The sequence below is a fragment of the Lynx canadensis genome, chromosome B3, assembly GCF_007474595.2.
Source record: "Lynx canadensis isolate LIC74 chromosome B3, mLynCan4.pri.v2, whole genome shotgun sequence".
Lineage (NCBI taxonomy): Eukaryota > Metazoa > Chordata > Mammalia > Carnivora > Felidae > Lynx > Lynx canadensis.
The window spans coordinates 99,484,899-99,508,174 of NC_044308.2; the positions used below are offsets into that span (position 1 = coordinate 99,484,899).

General features: G+C 38.6%; 2 protein-coding genes across 2 annotated transcripts in view; one reads left to right on the top strand and one right to left on the bottom strand.

Moving 5' to 3' along the window:
* Nucleotides 1-2,233: 2,233 nt before the first annotated feature.
* Nucleotides 2,234-18,442, top strand: RTRAF (RNA transcription, translation and transport factor). Its single transcript, XM_030319097.1, has 8 exons — nucleotides 2,234-2,388; nucleotides 4,175-4,299; nucleotides 6,260-6,359; nucleotides 11,958-12,044; nucleotides 12,920-13,008; nucleotides 15,644-15,712; nucleotides 17,946-17,994; nucleotides 18,115-18,442. The coding sequence occupies exons 1-8, from the start codon at nucleotides 2,328-2,330 to the stop codon at nucleotides 18,267-18,269; spliced, it is 735 nt and encodes a 244-aa protein (XP_030174957.1). The 5' UTR covers nucleotides 2,234-2,327; the 3' UTR covers nucleotides 18,270-18,442.
* A 107-nt stretch (nucleotides 18,443-18,549) lies between these two features.
* Nucleotides 18,550-23,276, bottom strand: part of NID2 (nidogen 2) — a 66,765-nt gene continuing 62,038 nt past the window's right edge. Inside the window, exons 17-21 of the mRNA XM_030319095.1 lie at nucleotides 22,973-23,144; nucleotides 22,061-22,218; nucleotides 20,476-20,599; nucleotides 19,507-19,619; nucleotides 18,550-19,215 (exon numbers count right to left, since the gene is read on the bottom strand). Coding sequence (XP_030174955.1) covers nucleotides 19,205-19,215; nucleotides 19,507-19,619; nucleotides 20,476-20,599; nucleotides 22,061-22,218; nucleotides 22,973-23,144 — 578 coding nt within the window. The 3' untranslated portion in view covers nucleotides 18,550-19,204. The remainder of the gene's footprint in view (nucleotides 19,216-19,506; nucleotides 19,620-20,475; nucleotides 20,600-22,060; nucleotides 22,219-22,972; nucleotides 23,145-23,276) is intronic.

Genomic DNA, 23,276 nt, shown 5'->3' on the forward strand with positions numbered 1-23,276 from the left:
TGTCTCCCTCTCTCTTGGCTCCTCCCCGCTTGTGCACATGCACTCTGTCTCTCTCAAAAATAAATAAACATTAAAAAAAATAAAGGAATGCATTATTTGCAACTGCATGTAACCATTCCTTTATTATTTTCCCTTCCTCGTCTGGTTAATTTTTTCTTATTATTTTTTCGCCAGTATTTCATTAATTATACACCTAGCATGCACCACAGTATATACTTATAGCTTCAGCTTTGATCAAATTTTATGAAAGGCAAGACACTCTTGAAACTGGGTTTCTTGATTCACTCTTGAAGCATCTTAATTGGAAAATATAGATTGTCTCACAGTGCCTCCTTAAAGCTGTACAGGTATCTGCTGCTTTTTAAAAGTTTGCATTATGCCACTTGACTTTTCAAAAAACAAACAAACAAACAAACCAGAAAACCATTGGTACCTCTTTTTGCTAACTGAAAGAAGCCTGAAGAGGATTTTTGCTTTTACAATGAAAGGGGAAAGCAAAAATAGTGTGCAACATACGTTTTGCAGCAAGCCGTTATACAGGCAGCAGCCCCTGAAGCAGCAGGCAAAGCACCGCCAACCCCCCTTCCCCAGGAACCACACTCAGCATCTCAGCATCAAGCCTCAGAGCTTTGAACTGTATCTGTGAGCATCTGTGCTTTATTTTGATTTATTTTGTGCATTCATTAGCGAGATGCGCTTTAAGGTATTAGAAAAGCCTGAGAGAGGTCATATTTGGGGCCTGGGACACTTGGAATTTTTCCATATAAGTTAATGGTAATTGCTTCTTTGCTTATACCACTTCTAGTTTATGAAAGTTTTCATAGGAACGCTCTACTTTCAGGGAACAAGGGAAAGCTGTTTTTTAATCTGACAGCACACTTTGTATTTCCCATTAGCTATCACTTTCTAACTCTAGATTAGAAGTATTTATTTACATGTCTATCATGGCTATTAAACTTCCTGAAAATATCTTATGTGTATGCCCCACAAATGCTAATACAGTGTTTAATAATAATATGTTGAAATGAAATGAAACATGTATAGTTGGCTTACCCCCCAAGAACTTCAACAGGTCCTCTTTGCACGGCATGAAAGGCCTTTCGTGATCAGGCCCCCACCTCTTTCCACTGTCATATCAGCTGTCATTCTCTCCTACCCTCCAGACCCTAGAAGTTCTAGACCCTCCAGATCATGCTACTGCTCACTCCTTGCTTTTGTTCATTTGCCTCCTGACAAATGACTGCCCGGTAAACTCCTTGCCATCTTCAAGCCACAGTTCCTACTTGTTTATCTGTTTATTGTTTGTCTTCCCTCATTAGCCTTTTAAACTTTATGAAAGTGGGGGCCTGGTCTGTCTTGCTCACTGCTGTCTCCCCAGTGTCTGAAAGCAGATAGAGACTGGACCAGTCTTAAAGACAAGAAGTTTTGATTATTTCCAAAGGCAACAGAGAATCACTAAAAGATGCATTAAAAAATTATCAACAGGTTTTTGTCTTTGAAAATCACTATGGTTGCTGTGGGAGTGGGGTGTGGATGGATTGGAGAGGGCAAGACTGACCCTGAGAAATCTTACCATTAGAGTAAGCAAAAATGATGAAAGCCTGATTTGAGGTAGCATTAGTGGGGTTGGGAGGAGGTGAGGGATTGGAGACAGTGAGAGAACAGCAGGAATGGATGACCTGCTGGATGCTGTGACTGAGGGTGAAAGGTAGTAAAGGATGACTCCCAGTTTCTGGCTTCAGAAATTCCGTAGCTGGTGGTGACGATGTCTGGAACCGTCACACAGTGTTACCGTTGTACGTTTACTTGTGGGTCTGAAAGGGACCTTGCTGAATCTTTGAATTAGCAGTGTAAGAGAGCACCTAATACATGGGAGGTATATAATAATGAATGAATGAATGCACTGAAAGTAATTCTATGGCCCAATGAGAGGAGAGGCCACAGTAGAAATTCTACACTTAATATTATCTGCCTGCTGTATCAAGAAAGAGAGAAAAACAAGAGGAAACTGGCTTTGAAAACAAGTGAGAACTAAGTGGCTACTCAGAAGCTTTCTGCCTATTGTACAACCAGGAAGCTGACAATAAAGTTTATTTGAGCGCCGACGTGCCCCGACGTGGCCCCGCCTACCCAGTCGGAGCCGCCATTGGTGGGCATTCCCCGGCTCCGCCGTTCCTAAGCTCTGATTGGTGAGGGCAGCCGTCATTTCGGAGCGTCCCGGCGCCTTCCCGCCCTCTCGCCGCGTCGCCGGTGCCTGTGCCGCCTGGTCCTCCTCGCCTCTCCTCTCCCGGCCGAAGCCCGGGGGACCAGAGCGAGACGCGGGGACCATGTTCCGACGCAAGCTGACGGCCCTCGACTACCACAACCCGGCTGGCTTCAACTGCAAAGGTGAGGCGGCGTCCCGAGGCCGAACGCGCGTCTGTGACCCCGCCGGCTGCCGCTCCCTCAGTTCCCGCACCCGGACCCTCCGCGGCCTTGTTTCCCCCCGGGGTCCTCTGGCCCCTCTTTTCCCGGCCGCCAAGCACCTCTGTTTTCCGCCGCCTGTGCTTGGCTTGGGAGCCCCCTCACCCATTCCTGCCTGGGCATTGCCACTTTGTACACTTGCTAAACTCCAACCACCACCTTCCACCCACACCCTCAGCACGCTAGGGAGTATTCGCTTTCTAACTTAGCCCTTCAACTCCATGGTTCTCCGGGTGACTGGGCGATACCGTAAGCAGAGTGCTGAAATCTGTGTTAGGTGGTAAGTTGAAGACTAGTTCATTGCCCGCTGGGAACTCAAGGGTGAGGGTGGGGAACGGTCGGAGCCCACCCAGCAGTTTGAGATCCGAGAGAGTGCACAGTGAAGTGCAGGACTGACAGAGTTACGGTAAACACGTAACAAGCTTGTGGATTTGTGCAAAAAAGTTAATAGCAGATGATCAGGGGGGTTGGATTGTAAAACGGAAAGGTATCTGGGATTTCACAGCATTAAAATTTTAGAGAGGATTAACACTGCTACCTACTGTTATCAACTACTACCCACCACTCCTTACGTCTTCCAGAGTTTTTGACCTGTGGTCGAGTAAAAAGTTTGAAAGCATAGAGTATAACCCCCGCCCAGGGGTACTAAGACCATTGTATAATTCTCAAGACTAATAATGGAAGCCTGAGTTTGAGATTGAAAATTATTTCTGAGCAGTATGCGTGTATTTTGTTAATCTCCTGTAGAATCATATAAATTTATAGAATCTTGTTTTTTTTTCTTTACCTTTATTTAATAATAATAATAATAATAATAATAATAATAATAAAAAGATCAGTGGCGGGGCGCCTGGGTGGCTCAGTCGGTTAAGCGGCCGACTTCGGCTCAGGTCATGATCTCGCGGTCCGTGAGTTCGAGCCCCGCGTCGGGCTCTGTGCTGACAGCTCAGAACCTGGAGCCTGTTTCAGATTCTGTGTCTCCCTCTCTCTGACCCTCCTCCGTTCATGCTCTGTCTCTCTCTGTCTCAAAAATAAATAAACGTTAAAAAAAATTTTTTTTTTAAATAAAAAAATAAAAAGATCAGTGGCAACAGAGCTTAGATCTAGATTTCAAACTTCGGACAATTTTCTCATCTGTAAATTGGGGATATTACCTTCGCAAAAAAGTGAGAGGATTAAATGAAATGTATTGAACTTTCTCTTGTATGCACTTATGACAGTAAATGACAACAGTGGTCAGTATCTTCTGTTTTTCTGTTTTGTCATTTAGTTTCTTGTACTTTATTATTACTTTGCTATAAATTTAACTTTGCCCAGTCCTCCCTCACTTTCCTCCCTGAAAGGAACTGGAATAATAACTAACAAATAGCAAAAATATGTGCCAGACACTGTTTTTATCCATATTTATTTAATCTTCATAACAACCCCAAGATGTAAGTGCTGTTATTACACTCATTTTGATACTCAGTCTGAGGCACAGAAAATTTAAGGTGATCAGCCCAAGTTCACACAACCAAGTGTCTGCAGCTAGAATATGAATGCAGGCCAGGGCTTGAACAGTTTTTTAATCAGTTCATCCAAATCCTGCACTTCCAACTTGTACTTTAAGCAGCTCAGTTAACTTCTTATTTTGGAGTCAAAAAATTATTTGTAGAGAAAGAAGTGCTTTTTCCTAATGCTTCTAGTGATTTATGAAATACCTTTGTTGCAGATGAAACAGAATTTAGAAACTTTATTGTTTGGCTTGAAGACCAGAAAATCAGGCACTACAAGATTGAAGACAGAGGTAATTTAAGGAACATCCACAGCAGTGACTGGCCCAAGTTCTTTGAAAAGGTAATGAATTAGAAAGTGAATAAAAGTACAGAGAGCTTTTCTAAAACGTATATGAAGACAGTTGAGCTTAAATTACTTTGTGCTTTTAAAATAAATAATAATGATCAGTATTAGGAAAGCTGGGTTTCAAGGATTTAACTTTTCTCTTTCCATGTTTGTTTTTAAACCAAATTATATTATCTCTCCCTACCAAACTTTCAGTATTAGAAAGCAATAGTTTTGTCTGGAAACACTGTGAGGTTTCTTAATGTGACATGTATTCTGTAAATGGTAAAAGTGGCCAAAATTAGAATTTTTACATTAGACTAAAAAGGTAGGAATAACGCACTTATTATGTTAAGACATTGACTTACTTGCAAACTAAGATTATGTCTTGTTTGGGCTTATATTTAATGTACATAGTAGATGTTCATTGTTGTGTACATTATAAACATTCCTGACAAGGTCTGTGTATATCTTATTTTTGCAGCTAGAATAGTTTTCCTATTGACTTAGTTTAATCGTAGTAACATTTTTGTAGAAAAAGGAATTTTTTCCAAATTAGAATAAAAATCATATTTCCTGGTATCGTTACTTACATTAAACATTTTCATCAGCTTCATTACTTTGAAGAAAAAGATATTTTCCTTTAAAAATATGAAAAGTAAATTTTTCATTTGCCGCAGCAAAGTGATTAGGTACTTTTCTCTTTAGAATCAGAGATTTTGTGTATTAAGGGATTGTGTAAGTTACACACTAGCTCTATGACCACAGGCAAATTTTGTTAAGGTTTCTGTGTCTCAATATTGTCATTAATAAATAGGGATAACCGTAGTGCCAATGCCATAGCAGTGGCACTTATTAGTGAGTGATATATACCTGTGACTGGCCCATAGCAAGTGCTGTATGCTCATTACTTCCCCTGCCTGTCCTAGCATTATTGCTACTACTGCTATTTTCTTTTTTCTTAAAAACTATTTTTTTGAAATTTTTGGTAGGTTTGAGACTTGGAAGTATGTTGTTAGGATTTTATATTTGTATATGTCACCTCTCATGACACATTCATGTGTATAAGACAACACAAAGTTTCACAGAAGGGTATTTGAAGAACATGAAAATTTTTCTAATGGAAAACACCTAGAAGTGACAGTAAAGTAAGATAACTTAAGTGTGTTGGAACTTGCAATCCAGATACTATCTTTCAAGTTGGTCTCTTTGGAATAATGAATTAATTGTTTCAAACATATTCAGAACTTTTGGAATTACTTTTAAATCATGAGACATGTTTTGAATATCTTTAATACTGGTAATTTTTTATACTTTAAGGTGGATTTGTTTTTTGCATCATGACCAAATCATGTGAATGAAGTGTTTTCTTTAAAGCAGGGAGATAAAATTTTGGGTTAGAAAATGAGTTCTAGTGAAAAAATACTGATTTGTCAAGTACCCTGAAAAGATTTCCAAAAGGGAGTTGCAGAAGTTTTGGCTAAATAGCATTGTTCCTGAAATTAGATGTTGAGCTCTTAAGAGACCCATTTGAAGGACAGTGTTCACTTTTTAAAGTGTTTTTGGGGTTTTGTTGTTGTTGTTGTTGTTTTTAAACTGTGTTTTCAGAACTGGAGTCAGAAAGTTTAGGTTCAAGTCCCAGATCTAAGTCGTGTAACTGCTAGCAGGTGTTAATATCTAGGCCATATTTCCTCATCTGTAAAATAAGGAAGTTGTTTTTAGACCAGTGGTGCTTTACCTAGAATCTCCAAAAGTAAAAATTGCGAAAACCAAGATGGAAATACTTTTTTTTTTTTTTTTTTAAGTAGTACGTGTACATGTTTCCATCCTTTGGGGTAAGTAATTGTATCAACAATTTAGTAATATAAACGTTGTTTATATTTGTAGAGATCCAAACTAAGATCTCTTTCAACTACCATTTTTTGATTCTGCTATGTTACAGTAATAATGAAACCAGGTATTTTTTTCTTCACAGTATCTCAGAGATGTTAACTGTCCTTTCAAGATTCAAGATCGACAAGAAGCAATTGACTGGCTTCTTGGCTTAGCTGTTAGACTTGAATATGGAGATAATGGTATGTTTTGTGGGGAATGTGTGTTTCACAGAGAGGGAGAGGAAAGGTGGGAGCAAAAGGAATGTCAAAATGTAGGGAACTTACCAGTTGAGTTTCGTTGTCTTATATTGTTTTACCTTTGGTGCATTGTAGGTTTTACGCATCCTCATTTCCCTTTTTATCATCTTTTCAAAAATTTACTTTTTGAAACCATTCTTCTGTGTCTAGCTCTTACCCCTGCAACTCCCAAATTATCTAGGAAAGAGTTTTCTTTTAAAAAATTACAGTCTCTTCATTATCATAAAGCATTGAAAGCAACTGTCTTTCATTGGTACTTTTTAAAAGATTTCTTTATTTAGAGAGAGCAGGAGAGGGGCACAGAGAGGAGAGAGAGAATCCCCGGCAGGCTCCCTGCTGCCAGTGCAGAGTCTGATGCAGGGCTCGAACTCATGAACTGTGAGATCATGACCTGAGCCAAAATCAAGAATCAGAGCTTAACCAACTGAATCACCCAGATGCCGCTTTTATTGGTATTTAGATTTTTTCTTTTAGAATTTAGAATGGTGTCTCCTGGTAATTGTCTTCTCCCAAAGTAACATTACTTTGGTAAATTTGCTGTCTTTCACAGTCTGCACCTTAGCCTTTTGTGTTAAATTGTTGTTAGAATCCTAGAATTGATGGGATTTCAGACTGTTGTTTGCAGCTGGTAATTTCACAAGAGACTGAAACATGTATCTAATGCCAATAGGTGCTGTAGCCCTATTATGTAGTAATATGTTTATTACTTTTGTTAATATTGTTTTATTATATATACTTATATTATTGGAAACTTTTGAATATTAGTACCTGTAGTAAAAAAAAAAAAAATTCCAGTAAATTTGTTTCCTCTCATTAGACCATTTCATTTTGAAAGGGCTACCAACATCTAAATGCAGCATCCAGTTACCTTACCTCCATCCTCTGCATTTTATGTTGTTCTCTTTTATGCAACTGTCTCTTACAGTCCTTCCATTTGCCTTTTTGATCTTTGTCGTCTCCCTTTTCCTTCCAGCCTGTCGCCATCCACCTTTTCTGATGTCCAGTGGATCTTTTCTTTTCCATTCCCACTGCTATAACCCTGACTCAGGCTCTTGTCACTTTCTGCTGAGATTATTGTAGTGTCTTTCAGACTCCTCTCCCATTAGCTTCATGACCCACCAGGCTTCCTTTTGGAAACATAAGTGTTTTAGAATGCTTTGCTCTGTTTCTAAAGAACAGTTACTATTATATATTCAGGAACACCATTGCTTTCCCATTTTCTACAAAAGGAACTCCAGGTTCCCTTGGCCTGGTATTCAAGGCCTTTGATAACTGGTACCCAATTAGTATTCACATACTTGACATCCCAAACTAGAAGAGCGCTGTTTCCTGTTTACATCTGTTTTTTCTCCCTTAGATTTCTTTGCTTACACTCTTCCTTGACCAGAATGCCATATCAGTCTGTCTCTATGCATCCAGATCCTACTCATCCTTGTAAGATCCAGCGCAACTGCCACCTTAGCAAGAATATTTCCTTCTCTCAACTGTCATAGCTTTTTTTTTTAATTTGTTTCCATTTATTTATTTTTGAGAGAGAGAGCGTGAGCGGGGGAGGGGCAGAGAGAGAAGGAGACACAGAATCCAAAGCAGGCTCCAGGCTCTGAGCTGTCAGCACAGAGCCCGACACGGGGCTCAAACCCATGAACTGTTGACATCGTGGCCTGAGCCAAAGTAGGACGCTCAACTGACTGAGCCAACCAGGCACCCTTCAACCTTCATAGCGTTTACCTTCATGCTTTGTGTACCTTTTATGTCATTCGCCCCTTTCCATTTTGTTTATATGTCTTATTTGCCCCACCAGATTATAAGCTGATACTCAGCTTTGTTTCCTACATTGTACCTCTATTAGCGTCCTATTGCTGCTGTACCAGATTACCACAAATTCAGTGACTTAAGACACAATTTATTATCTTACAGTTTTGGAGGCTAGAAGTCCAACATCTGTCTTACTAAAGTCAGTTTGTCCACAGGGCTGGTTCCTTTTGGAGGCTTTATGGGAAGATTCATTTCTTTGCCTTTTTCACTTTCCAGAGGCCGCCTGCATTCCTTGATTCTGGCTCCCTTATCTTCAAATTTAGCAGCATAGCATCTTCAAATCTCTCTGTGACTCTTCCATTGCCACATCTTCTCTGACTCTGATCTTCCTGCCTCCCTCTTACAAGGATGCTATGATTATATTGAGCCCACCTGGATAATCCAGTATAATTCTCCCATTTCAAGGTCCTTAATTGAAACACATCTGTAAAGTTCCTTTTGCCATGTAACCCAACATACTCCTAGGTTTAGGAATTGGGATATTGACATCTTGGGGCCGGGGCAGGGGAGGAGGTGGGAAGGCAGGGGAACAGTCATGATTTTATCTGCCACGGTATCTGACATAGTTTCTTGGAGACAGTAGATGTGCTTATTAACTTTAATGTTTGGCAAGTTACGAGTATTTACGTATACTGCTACAGAGCATCAACCAGCTGTTTTTTGCTGCTTCCTCAGACTTACATTTCAAAAGCCTTATGGCAGAAGTCTTAAGGAAATCTCTAAGAGTCTTTACTTTCCATTTTAGTTTAGGAAGAAAATACTTGTGGGGCACCTGGCTGGCTCAGTAGGAAGAGTGTGTGACTCTTGATCTCAGGGTCATGAGTTTGAGCCCACGTTGGGTGTAGAGATTACTAAAAAAAATAAATAAATAAACTTAAAAAAAAAAAAAAAAGGAAGAAAATACTTGTGATTCTCTCCCTTTATGTAATCATAAGCCTTGGTAGCATTAGTTGATTTTTAGGGTCTTTAGCAAAGTCTTTAACTGTTCTGCTCTGGGTTGACAGTAACTCTTAATTTGTGACAAAATTTTCTCCAGCTTTTCCAAGGTGTTTCTCAGCTGTTGCCAAGTAAAATTGTAGTCACATCTGTTTATTTCTGTTTTACCCTTATTTATTTCATTTGTCCCATTTTTAGAATACTGCAACTTAGGTTACGTAGGTCCCAAGAACAGTAGATGCCATGTGAATGTCCTACAGTTGACTGTAACTTTTAAGTACACTTATCAAGTGTATTAAAAGTCTAAACTAGAAAACAAGTGTTTAATTTTAAAATTCAGAATTGCAGACCATTTTTGGAAAAGTGTTAAAGTAGTAATACTGTCCCTTATCAGTAGGGGGTGCTGTTGTTCTTTTGTTTTACATTAATATGTTGCATTCTTCTTAACTTCTTTGACATAATTTCAGATTTACAGAAGTTGCAAAATAGTACAAAGGATTTTCCCATATCCATATGTAAAAAATGTTAGCATTTTACTTCATTTGCCTTATCCTTTTCTACCTACCCAAATACACATATGTAATTTTTTTCTAAGCCATTTGATAAGTTGTAAATGATTCTTTTCCCCTTACGTTACTTTAACGCACATTTGCTAAAAAAGACTGCCTTCAATAATTACAGTATAGTTATCAAAATCAGGAAATTAACTTTGATTCAGTACTGTTACATACAGTTGTTATATTTTTCCAGTTGTCTCAGTAGTGTTCTTTATAGCAAAAAAAAAAAAAAATCCTGGACCATATGTTGCATTCAGCTATTCTGTTTAGCCTCCTATACTCTGGAACTTTTTTAAGTTTATTTATTTATTTTGATTGCACATACATGTTGCCAGCGGGGGAGGGGCAGAGAGAAAGAGAAAATCCCAAGCAGGCTCTGCATGGTGACAGCGTAGAGCCCGAGGCGGGCTCCAACCCACAAACTATGAGATCATGACCTGAGTTGAAATCAAGAGTCAGAGGCTTAACTGACTGAACCACCCAGGTGCCCCTAATCTGCAACATTTACTCAGTCACTTTTGTGCTTCATGATGCTGACAATTTTTTTGTAGAATGTCACTCAGTTTGGGTTTGTTCGATATTTCTTCATAAGTTGATTCAAGATTTGTACTTTTGTTAAGAATAGCACAGAAGTAGGGGCGCCTGGGTGGCTCAGTGGTTAAGCATCCAACTTCGGCTCAGGTCATGATCTCACTGCTTTTGAGTTCGAGCCTCGAGTCGGGCTCTGTGCTGCCAGCTCAGAGCCTAGAGCCTGATTCAGATTCTGTCTCTCTCCTTCCTTCCCTCCCTCTCTCCCTCCCTCTCCCCCACTCACGCTCTGTCTCTGTCCCTCAAAAATAAATAAATATTAAAAAAAAAAGAATAGCACAGAAGTGATATATTCTTTTAAGTTAGTGATATGCCTCAGTACTAGTCACGTACTTGTCACGTTCTGTTCACTTGGATGAGGTTTGTCCACTGTAAAGTTAATATTTTCCCCTGTATAATGTGTGTCTTGTGGGGAGATGATGTCAGTATGCTTTTACTCCTCAAACTACACTTCTACCTTTATTTTTTAATTTTTAAAAAAATTTTTTCCTGTTTACTTTTGAGAGTGCGTGCGCAAATGGGTGAGGGGCAGGTGGAGGGGAGACACAGAATCCAAAGCAGGCTCCAGGTTCTGAGCTGTCAGCACAGAGCCTGTTGCTGGGCTCAAACTCACAAACTGTGAGATCATGACCTGAGCGCGCAGATGCTTAACCCACTGAGCCACCCAGGCGCCCCTACACCTCTACCTTTGGTCTCCATTTGATTTTTCTTGTCTGAGTCATTTATTATGTTGATGATAAGTGCCAGAAGTGTGTTTCTGATTCCATCATTTGTTCTACATTTATTTGTTGGCTTTTTACGGTAAAGAAAAAGGAGACTTCCTTTTTCTCCAGTTTATGTTTGTTTATATAAATTAGTGTAGATAATGTGGATTCTTATTTTACTCAGTGGGTCATAATCTTTTTTTGTCATTATGTGATGTTTACACGTTCCATTTGGCCAGTGGGAGCTTTTTTGAGCTAACTCCTGTATGACTTAGATTTGAATGCTTCTATTTTCCCTCTTGCTTCATTAACAGATCATAGAAGCACTGTAACCAAAGATGGCACTTTGGACTTGTTTAGTGAATTACTATTAAATACTTACATTTGTAAATTCTTTTTAAGTATTGTTAATGATTTATCAAGTGAGAGTCATGAAACCTGCCTTTGGAATTCTGAATTTCACATCTCCATTAAATCAGTTTAGGTTTGTACATGATGGTGTACTTGATGTGCTGGTTTTTTGAGAAAGCAAGGTTTTGGAATTCCACATATGACATTCAAAAGACTTAGGGAAGAGATTTTTAGTGAGGTGGTATCTAATGTCATGTAACCTATACTTACTCCTCCCATTCTTCTACCCCTGTTAAGTTTCTCAGCAAGCTGTAAAAGCACTTTCTCTCCTTAGATTTAGATGGTGTGTGAATTGTGTTATTTTTGGAAATGTTAATGAAAAGATATTTGTATAGATATTCCAGTAATCATTTTAGCTTAATCGGAAAGCTATCATCACATTGTCTTCTGATGGATATTTTATAGCAAAAAAATAATTTTGATTGGATGAGTTATGTTTATAAATCAGTTTGGCTTAAATTCAGTAAGCAGTGTTTGTTTTACCTTAAGTAAAACAGTTCTACAAATTCTATTTTTGCCTATGTTTACAGCTGAAAAATACAAGGACCTGGTACCTGATAATACAAAAAATGCTGACAATGCAGCTAAAAATGCAGAGCCATTGATCAATTTGGATGGTAAGTGTATAAGTGCATAAAAGTGATCATCAGCATTTTTGGTCCTATAAATGTTTTTTTACTTCCTAGAATGAAGAAGTGTGGGTTTACTTGGTTTTAGTAAAGTAAGAATGCTTTATTTTCTATGATGTTTTTTATTGTCATTTACAATGTGTTTTCTCCCTCCTCTTACAGTTGAATAGCTGAATGTTAGAATGCTGTTCTTTGATGTGTTCATAGTAATTTGAAGGTTTTGATTTGTATTTAATCATGGTGGTGATTGTTTGCCTTCCTGGATGCATAAAATATTTTTTCTAATCTAATGACATGAGACAAGTACTAAAATTTTTCATTATTTGAAATTCCAAGTGCCTTTAAGAAATTTTCTTTTTAAAAGTATGAAGATTCCAGTTACATTATAATAATTTAAGTATTCATTCATGACAGGTTCATTGTGACCTATGATTCACAAGCTACTCTTATGAATTAATAAGCTGGTTAGACAGACTCTAGAGCTGCTGCTTGGAGAAGAGGTTTTGGGAAAATTATCAATTGAAGGAGTTGAGTTTAAAATTGATAGCTTTGGGAAGAAATGTTTCTTAAAATTGCTACAGTAAGTGTGCCTTTTGGGAAATGTTACAGGACAAACCTAACGGGAGTTAATTTAGTCATATTGGATTGTTCAGTGTGGCTGATTAATAGAGAACCCATTGAGCTCATCAGTTAGCCTAATTGTTGATGTCCCTACACTGCTCTTATCAACAGCACTTTTAAAAACTAAGAGGCTTTTTGTTATTGGAAAATTAAAAATGTTTTTTATAGGTTTATATACTTACACATAGATCTATAATAACATGCTTATAGAGCTGTAAGTTTCCATTTTTTATCTTTTACAGTAAATAATCCAGATTTTAAGGCTGGTGTAATGGCTTTGGCTAACCTTCTTCAGATTCAGCGTCATGATGATTACCTGGTTATGCTTAAGGTCAGTTTCATATTCTTGATTCTTTAAAAAAATTTTCTTAATGTTTACTTATTTTTGAGAAGAGAGAGACAGAGCATGAGCGGGGGAGGGGCAGAGAGAGAGGGAGACACAGAATCTGAAGCAGGCTCCAGGGTCTGAGCTATCAGCACAAAGCCAGATGCAGGGCTCAAACCCATGAGCCATGAGATCATGACCTGAGCTGAAGTTGGACGCCCAACCCACTGAGCTACCCAGGTGCCCCACATATTCTTGATACCTGACAGAAACCTTATATGTAGAAAAAAAAATTTCATTTTCTAAAAATTAACTGTGTTATTTAAATATATTGTTAAATAACAGGAACTTGGGACTTAAAGCAGATTTCATCTGTTTTAGGTTATCTAATAGCAGCTAACATCAAAGAGTGTTTACTTTGTGCCTACCACTGTGCTAAATCCTTGGCAAAGGAGATCTCATTCAGTCCTCCCAATCGTCCTGAGATAGATGCCGATATCCTTTAATTTTAATATGTATATGAAGAAATTGAGACCAAAAGAATAGATAATGTCCAGATGACACAAAAATTGATAGAGCCAGGAATTTTATCTGGGCACTTGTGGTCTCACCTTGCGGTCCATTCTTTTTCCTGTATCTTCCAATTCTACTTAATCATTCCTTTTAAAGATTTGTGATCTGTACTCAACTAAGATAATGGAAAATGCCAAATTGGTAATGGTGGATTTGGCCAAAAATATATGCCCCAGAATCTCTTTGAGGAATGAATGTTTTTATTTTTCCCAGTGCCCCATCCTAGGTAGGCTACTTAGTTCATACCTGCATGTTAGGGAACCCAGTGATCTGAAAAGAGGTCTCTTATTTCTAAGAGGAAAGATATACTTCAGCAGAGTTAGGTCCCATAATTGTGATAGTACAGTGGGGTGGGGTGGGAGGAAGGGAGTGGTATTTAAGATACTTAACATTCCAGACTTGGAAATTATTTTAGAAATTATTATTGATTTTATGAGAAATTAAAGAGCTTTTGACCATACCTAATACATATAAATTACCTTATTCTACTTTGCAGTAAATTGAATAATTAAATTCTGTTGTACGCATAAGAGATTAAGCCATAATTTATTCTTTTTAAAACTGTATGTATTAAATGACACTTCCAACAAGAGAAAAACTATTTCTACATTATTACAATTCTCTTTACTAAATCTAAACGTTAACTTAGATTTTCTCAACTCAGATTGGTTGCCAAGAGATAAAACGTTGGGGCACCTGGCTGGCGCAGTTGGTTATGACGAGCATGTGACTCTTATTTTTCTTTAATGTGTATTTATTTATTTTGAGAGGAGAGAGCATGTGCGAGCAGGGGAGGGGGAGAGAGAGAAAGAGAGAGAGAGAGAAAATCCCAAGCAGGCACTGCATTGTCAGTGCAGAACCTGATGTGGGGCTTGATCTCACGAACCACTGAGATCATGACTTGAGTTGAGGTCAAGAGTTAGATGCTTAGCTAACTGAGCCACCCAGGCGCCCAGAGCATGCAACTCCTGATCTTGGTTGGGGTCATGAGTTCGAGCCCCATGTTGGGTGTAGAGATTACTTAAATGAATACATAAATAAAAACTCTAAAAGGCAAAAAGTTGTTTTTATTGAAATTTAGCTCTTTATTCCTTACTTGGGCGATTATGTAAATTGCTTTGGAACAGTTCTGCAGTGGTCATGTCACCTTTAATCATAAACTGAATGAGAGGACAAATAGACTAGCATATTTGGGGTGCTTTTATTAGACTTTAAAAACCCAAAAAAGTATGAATCAGCTATAATCAAAAGCTTTTTAAATTCTAAGCTGCCTGTTTGTCTTGGAAGTTTGGAAGCATTCAAATAATCCATGACACTATTGCAGACATCTTCATAGCTTTGCCAAGTGTGAGAATCACTATATTGACTGGCAACTGGACTGATTATTGAAGATTGATTTAATGATTCTTTCTAAATGTAGTGTTTGGCTTGTTATATTATTAATAATTTTTCAGTTTTTGCATTTAAGTCACAATTGGCATCTACTAGAATTCCACTTAAAACTTATTTTTTAAGCATATGTAGGGTATGCATGCACTTATGTCTGCCATAATAAAATGCCTTGGTGATGGAAAAAACCAGTCCTTGAATGAGAGATCTGAAAATGTTTTAGTATAATTTAAAAAATCAAGGACAGTAGGTATGATATGCCACTCTTTTTGTCAAGAGTTTGTGTGTATGCGCATTTATGCTTGAGCATGCTTATAATAGTCTTTTTAAGGATATACAGCAGTCTGGTTCATTCCGTTGATTGTCTTCTGGAGGGATGGCTAAGGCTTGGGTAGGAAGGAGAACCCCCCCCCCTTTTTTTTAACATGTATCCTTTTTAAAAATTTATTTTTCACACACATGAATTACCTGTTCAAAAAAATTTAATTTTTGTGAGCATCTTTCCACATTATAAAGTATTAAAAGTGAAAATGTTCATTCTAATAGCAGTTTGTTTTTGTTTAATTTATTAGGGAATTTTAATTCTAACTTGATTAGTCTCTAGGTGTCCTTATTCTCTAGAGTCAGAAGAAGAGATGAACAGCCAATAAAAAGTAAAAAATATTTTTCGGTTTCTTAGGCAATTCGCATTTTGGTTCAGGAGCGCCTGACTCAGGATGCAGTTGCTAAAGCAAATCAAACAAGAGAGGTATGTACTATTTTTTTTAATAAATTCTAAATTGATCACTAATGAAAGGTTCTTCTAGTGTTGTCAGGAGTTTACACTTTGTATCTGCTTAAGATAAACTATGGTTGAACTGTCCAGAGAAAGGATAGGTTATTTCAGTGGGATTGAATTTGCTTCTTAAGCAAATTACAGCTATTTTTGAGTGAAAAATAAATTTACGTCACTTCATACCTTAAAGCAGCTACCAATAGCATATCCACAGTCCACCAGTAGAAACCACTGCACATGCCCAGTTATTTAAAAGAATTTACCTTGTAAAATTTACCAGGTTATTTTGACGAATTGCTGGAAAACAGGACACACCTTGTCTTTGTTACTAATTTTCTTCTTTGAAGTAAATCCTGTCCTTGCTCTTTTGTTTCTTCAGAGAAATCTTTTCTCACTTTATTCATATTTCCTGGCATCACTTAGGAGAAAGTAACTTACCTAAGACCATCTAGTTGGTAAGCGGTTGAGCTCAAATAGTCTGATTCAAGAGCCAGTGCTCTTAACGGTTGATGGGGACAAAGGTCTGTGTGTGAAGGCCTGCATGAGCTCATTGGCTAGCCCAGGAGAATTCTGGCATAGGGGTGTGGAGGCTGTATTAGAGTGTAAGTTTCAAGGTTCAGGTGACTGCAGCTGTCCTCTTTCAGTCCTGCTTTGTAGGCTGAAAACTATACACCGTGACAATTTTTCCCTTAATTCTGAGATATTTTAGATAAATTGTACGAGAAATCCAAAATCCCTAGTCTCATTGACTATGGGACAGTGCAGAGAATGTCCTCAGGGTTAGCAGTAGCAGGTGTCTGATAATGCCTCTTGCTATGAACAGATACTGCACTGAATGCCTTGGGCACAATAAACATTCTAGATTCTTGTCCTTTTTTTGTCTCCCCTAATCCCCCAGTGTCTTTTGTCCTCTGATCCCATCTTTAGTAAGGCCCAGCAGTGTTAAAAGGTTATTAATGCCAGGGCAGTGTAGTTCTCTCTGAAAGACACTGTTTGTTTTAAAGGCTCTTTATTGCTTATTAATTATGTATGAATTGGGCCACTGGAAATTGGATTAAAGATCAGCTTATTTCACCCACACTGTAGAACAGACAGTAAATTGTTCCACCATAATAAAATCATTCATTCATTCGTTCAGCAAAACTATGTCTTCTGTTTGGAGGCAGTGCAAATGAGGGCATAGTCAACTCTTTTTACTCTTTTTTGCAAAGTACAATTTTATTTTCACTGCTCCAAATCTTTAGTGTCCTCTCAGAAGGTATCATGCTATAGGTATACATACAGTGGAGAGGTTCTTATAGTGAGTAGTCTTGTTTATAAACCATAACTAGCATTTGGGGCATATGGTCATCTTGAGGGGTTTAGCTGTTCCTTGGTGGTCTGTTGGCAGAGAAAACGAAAATAAGACTGGCAATGTAATTCTACTTTCTTGCTTTGCTTGCTAAATTTACATATCCATTTCTTCACCTGTATAATGTATTTAGCTATTTTAAAGTATTTGGAGCCTAGATAGATTTGCTTTAATAGATTAGGTAAGAATTGAGTAGTGACATCCTAGCATTTGTAACATTGAAAGTATAGATTTTATATAGTATAATCAGAAAGTCTGGACTGTCTGTCCTTGTTGCTACTCTGAACTCCATGGAGGTTGGCATTATAGTCCCCATGTTTGGCATATGTGTATGTAGGTACTGACCAGTTAACTAAATGGTTTAAAGTTCATTTGTTTTCCAGGACTTCAGAGTAACTTCCAAATGAACTATTATTGAAAGTTAAATTCTATAAAGGTAATGTGGTAAACATCACACTAGCTGGAAAAAAGTTAATATAGATTTTAGATTTTGTATAAAAACAAATTAATGTGTTCAGAAATATTAAAAGTAAACCTATTTGCCCTGTACTGTGCTGCTTATTGTAGCTAAAATAGGACAACAGCGGCCCTGCTCAGCTGTCCTTCCACAGCATCAGTGACAGAACAGCTGTGAAAGGAGCTAGTGTTTTATATGCCTAGTCTTAGAGGAGAGAATGGTTGGTAGAACTAGCTTCCCACTACATGTAGAGGCCATTATTTCATCAAAAGGCAAATCTACAGAGAAAACACTCAGCCCCCCACCACTGCAGCTAAAAGGGTTAATAAAATAGATTTTCAGTTACAGATGAGAAAAGAACATGATTTTTAACTATAAAGTTTTATTTTGTCTTTAAGGGCTTACCTGTTGCTTTAGACAAACACATTCTTGGTTTTGACACAGGAGGTAAGTGATTTTGTTTTAATCCAAACTCTTATTTTTAGAGACCAGGTGATTATTTGGGGGAAGAAATGGGCAAGTAAATGGTCTTGAATACGGATTAATGCAGTGTTTCTTATAAAATAGATGCAGTTCTTAATGAAGCTGCTCAAATTCTGCGATTGCTGCATATAGAAGAGCTCAGAGAGCTACAGACAAAAATTAATGAAGCCATAGTAGCTGTTCAGGCAATTATTGCTGATCCAAAGACAGACCACAGACTGGGGAAAGTTGGAAGATGAACGTTTTAGGATGTCAGCTTCTCACGTACTTAGTACAACTGGGAACCATGTACACTCTGGCATGTGTTTGGAAATCAAATGTCACATTTTCAAGAGAAGAATCCTAGAAAATTGACTCTGTTCTTGAGATTTACCATCATTGCTTTTTCTTTAATAAAGTTCAGGAAAGTGGATTTTTTTTTTGACTGTTATGTTTGTGTATCTATATAATCATCCTCTTTTGTGGGTGAGGTACATGCCAGCCCCCAGCACTGTTACAGAGACAATACAGATCCTCAAATCATGGGAAAACTTAAAATATTTTATTGGAGTAATCTAGAAAATTTGAGAATTGTTACATCTTTGGTATTTATAAATGTAGTAACTTCTATGGGTAACTATAGAGGGACTTACAGGATCAGAAGATACAAATTGAAACATTCTAGCACCTTTTAATATAAATAGAAATGCAGTGATGCAGAGGTAAAAAAAAAAAAAAAAATCTTAGAACTTTTACTGGGAAACTTCCCTACCAGTTCCACATAGCCTTCTCTAGGTCAAGGCTTGTGGTCTTTAGGGTTGTGTCTTTGTACTGACAACCCATGCTTTAATTTCTTGGTCAGAAAGAATCCTTAGCAAAAATTAGATTTAGGGTCTTAATGTATTCTAGTGAGTTTGACCCTTTAAATATGACGGAAATGCTTATTAAAAATTGCTTTAATAAGCAATTAAAATTCTATTACTTTTTTAAAACTTGTAGTAACTTTTGTTATTCAAAATACAGTAGTAAAGATTGAGGTATAAAATTTTCACAAGATATACTTAGTCTTTTTGTACTGAAAATGTTCATCTTGTAGGTCCAATTCCTTTTTCACTTTCTTTGCCTGTGTTTGTAGTAAATGCTCTTTAGGGTCCAGATTCTGATTGTAAACTCCAAATCCTTTGTGATGCCATATTTACTTTCTTCCTGTGAGGGGAGGTGGAAGAGACAGTGGGTGAATATTTTATAACCCAGTTGCAACAACATTTTAAAGGGGAAATATCCTTATAGGCTGGCCTTTTTTTGTGTATAGTTAAGCTAGGGTAGTCAAGATTGGTCACCCCTGTGTATGGGCCATTAACTTTTCTATTCAGAGTGGCTCTCCCTGGTGGTGATGTTAGTGGCAGCAGCTGCCATCTGGGCCAAGGATCATCAGTTACCAGGTATATCCTTCTCTACCCTGCTGATCCAAAGGAGCACCCTGTACATTTTGTTTACCTGTTGGGCAGTAGGGGTAGACGGCAGTTATCCCGTAGAGATGAGATCGCTGCTCCGGGAGATACTCATCAGTAAACTGGCCACTATCTCTATTTACTGATATAACACCATCCCTGGTAACAGAAAGGAAGAGTAAATTCATGGGATTTAAGGTTAGAAACTCAGTTTCAATAGCGAATCTCTGCTAGCCTTCTAGAATATGTATTTTTTTAATTTAACCAAGTGAGTTTTGACTCCTTTAGATTTGAAGATTTTCTAGATGAGTGGTTCTCAAAGTGGTCCCCAGACCAGCATCATCTGGAAACTTGTTAGAAATACAAATGGCCTCAACTCCAACCTACTGAGTCATCAGGAATTATGGGCTGGGACCCAGCAATAGGTTTTAACAATCCCTTGGAATGTTTCTGATGCCATACAAAACTTTTCAGAACCACTGGTCCAAGTCAATGGTTCTCAACCCTTGTTCAACGAATCACTTGAAAATCTATTAAAATACTGATGCCTAGGCTTCACGCCAGACCGATTAAGTCAAGATTGCAAGGAATGGGGTAGAAGGGCTTAGACATCCATATGTATTTTTAATGTTCCCCAGTTCCTCCTTGGGGCACTAGTGTAAATTACACTACTCTTCCTTCTCCCAGGTGGACAATATATCCATAATACCATTTTTAAAAAAAATCAATTTAAATCACATGGCACCACTTAAGGGGGTAGTGTTTTGGATTCATGTACTTCCTTTTTGGATAGTTCAGTGTAAGCTGTGCCACTTTTAAGCTACATGTGAGCAGTGCCATTAAGTAGGACTTAAAAAGCATTAGCATTTGAATGATGTTACCTACTAACAGAGATAATGGAAACTTCGGCAGAGGGCATAGTTTACTAAAGACACTTAGTGACATTAGGTAAAATGGGTGGCGCGTCTTCCGGAACCCCAGCCTCGTGAGGCACGTCCAGTGTGCGTCGGCTCACCTCCTCCAGTCTGTGTGGTAGAAGTGATCTGCAAAGCTGACAATACTGAAGGGGTAGTTGAGGTGGTTCTGAATGACCCGCCGTCCAGTCCCATCAGGTAGCGTACACTCCAGTTTCTTGGTTCCTTTTAAAACACCAGAGAAAATGAAATCATTCCATACCAGGAGAAAAGTCATTTGCCAAAAATAATTGTGGCAGGTGGAGGCCTTCTGAAAGGAAACAAAGGTAGACGAGGAAATAGGGTATTTTCTTCCCAGTGCAGTGATGCAAATTAGAAACTACAATTTTCCTGTTCTGTTACCAGTCTTCAGTGTAATAGCATTCTCGTTTCTTAGAATTTAGACTCTTGATCCCTTCTTGGAAGAGAGGACTGCATTTTTTTCTCCCTAAGTAGGACATTAGAGATAAACTTTGTTCTAATTAAAGTGTCACCTCATAAATTGTCGTAAACATCAGATAAACACTTGCCCTTTGTAAGCAGTGCATAAGGCCCTTAAGAAATATTGAAGAATTTTAAAGACTTATCTTCTAGATAGGAATTAAAAGTAACTAAAATGGCAACATGGCTTATATTTTTCAGTGTAAAGGAAGCACTCTTGAAAATTTTATAGTACCTAAACAAGTCAAGAGTTTCCAAGTTTCATGCGTCTTACGAAACATGGATTTAAATTTCAGGTAGTTTTTAAAAATATAACTTAAAAAAAATAACTTGTTTTGGGCCAACCAGGTTATAATATTGATCCATCTGCATTTATAGTTCCTTTTATTAAATTAGAAATTCTTTAAGAATGGACATTTTCATATTCTTTTTAGTATAGAAGAAGACCTATAGCATCTTTTCTATTTTTCTAATAAGGAGATCACACAACAGAAAGAACTTGGGTATTGGCAACCTTAACTTACAACCAAGGGCCGTCCTGCCACATCACTTTCCAAAAAATGTCTTCCACGTAATAGCATACTGTAAAATGTTCTGATACTGGCAAACAAACAAACAAACAAAGCCTCTTGTTCATTTATCTAAGTTTGCCAGTTCCAACAGAGGATAAAATTTCTCTTTAAAAAGTATACCAGGACAGGCCACCTGGGTGGCTCAGTCGGTTAAGCATGCGATTTTGGCTCAGAACGTGATCTCACAGTTCATGAGTTCGAGTCCTGTGTTGGGTTCTGTGCTGATAGCTCAGAGCCTGGAGCCTCTTCAGATTCTGTCTCTCTCTCTGCCCCTCCCCCGCTTGCACTGTCGCTGTCTCTCAAAAATAAACATTAAAAGAAACAAAATAAGTATACCAAGTGCTTGTGTGGGGAAGGGCTAGTAGCACAAAATAGTTCCAGCCCTCAGATCATTGCCTAAGTCACAGACAACCCCTCCCACCGAAAACCCAAAGAAGGATTAGAAGTATCGACTAAAAGTGTTCTTTAACAGTTTAGACACCAACCAAAGGAGTAGATTCTGTGCTGGCTGTACTGTTGAAAATTGAAGCCAAAAGCTCTACATACTGGGATTTGGTTTTGTTGTAAAAGCTGCGGTTAAGTGCTGGCACCCATGGTGCTGAAGTGTGCTGTGTGTACATGCCATCAGTAATACCTGCGTCTGCCCAGCAGAGCAGTTTGGAGAAGGGGTCAAAGGTTAAACCATTAGGTAGTCCAATGTCTTTATTCACCAGGATTCTTCTGTTTTCTCCTTCTAAAGAAGACATTTCAATTTTGGGAGCCTCACGATTCCAGTCTGTCCAGTACAAGTTGCTGTGGGATAAATTAAATAAAGATTTTTTGCAATAGCGAAAATGAGGCCAGAGAAATAAAACACCAGTGTCTGAGTTTTGGTTACTCTCACCATTTAAGGAACTTAACCCTGTTGCTTCAGCACTAGAGTTTCCTAATGTGTTGCTGAAGGAGACCCACCCATCCAGTTCAAGTGTTAGACAGCCTTGCCTGGTCAGTGATCTCGGGTGGCCCCCCAGTGCCTCTCACATACTCTGAATTCTCTCCGTATCGCACTGTCGTCTTAATGATTTTCTAGTTTATTCATTAGTTTACTACCTTACTTCCTCCCAGAATGTGAGCTCCACGAAAGAGCAGACCTTGTCCCCTTTGCCTAGAACAGCGTCTGACGCCTAGTAGATCCTATATAAATACTGTTTTTAAGTCCATGCTTTGGAGCTTTTGCACTCTTGTTCTGACCCTCCCCACACTGCATTTAAAATCCAAGGGCTCCAGGGGCGCCTGGGTGGCGCAGTCGGTTAAGCGTCCGACTTCAGCCAGGTCACGATCTCGCGGTCCGTGAGTTCGAGCCCCGCGTCGGGCTCTGGGCTGATGGCTCGGAGCCTGGAGCCTGTTTCCGATTCTGTGTCTCCCTCTCTCTCTGCCCCTCCCCCGTTCATGCTCTGTCTCTCTCTGTCCCAAAAATAAATAAACGTTGAAAAAAAAAAAAAAAAAAAATCCAAGGGCTCCAAATTAGGATCCGCAGGAAGCAGGAGAATAGGGAAGCCCAGCTGACCCTCGGATTGGATCCACAGCAATGGCTCGAGGATTCACCAGGTCTGTGTGGAAGAGGGCCTTCCGCTCAGAGCCGTCCAGCCTGGCCCTCTCTATCTTGTCCAAGCCGCTGTCCGTCCAATACATTGTTCTACGGAAGTGGTCAATGGCAAGTCCTTCAGGGCTTATCAGACCTGGAAGTAGAACAGCAGGACTGGAGTATTTGCAGGCATGAAAAGGGAACCCGAAGCAGAGAGATCTGCTATGTTTGAACAGTTTAAAAAACATAAAGTCCCGAGAGGCTCTCGGCCTCAAGAACCAGGTTA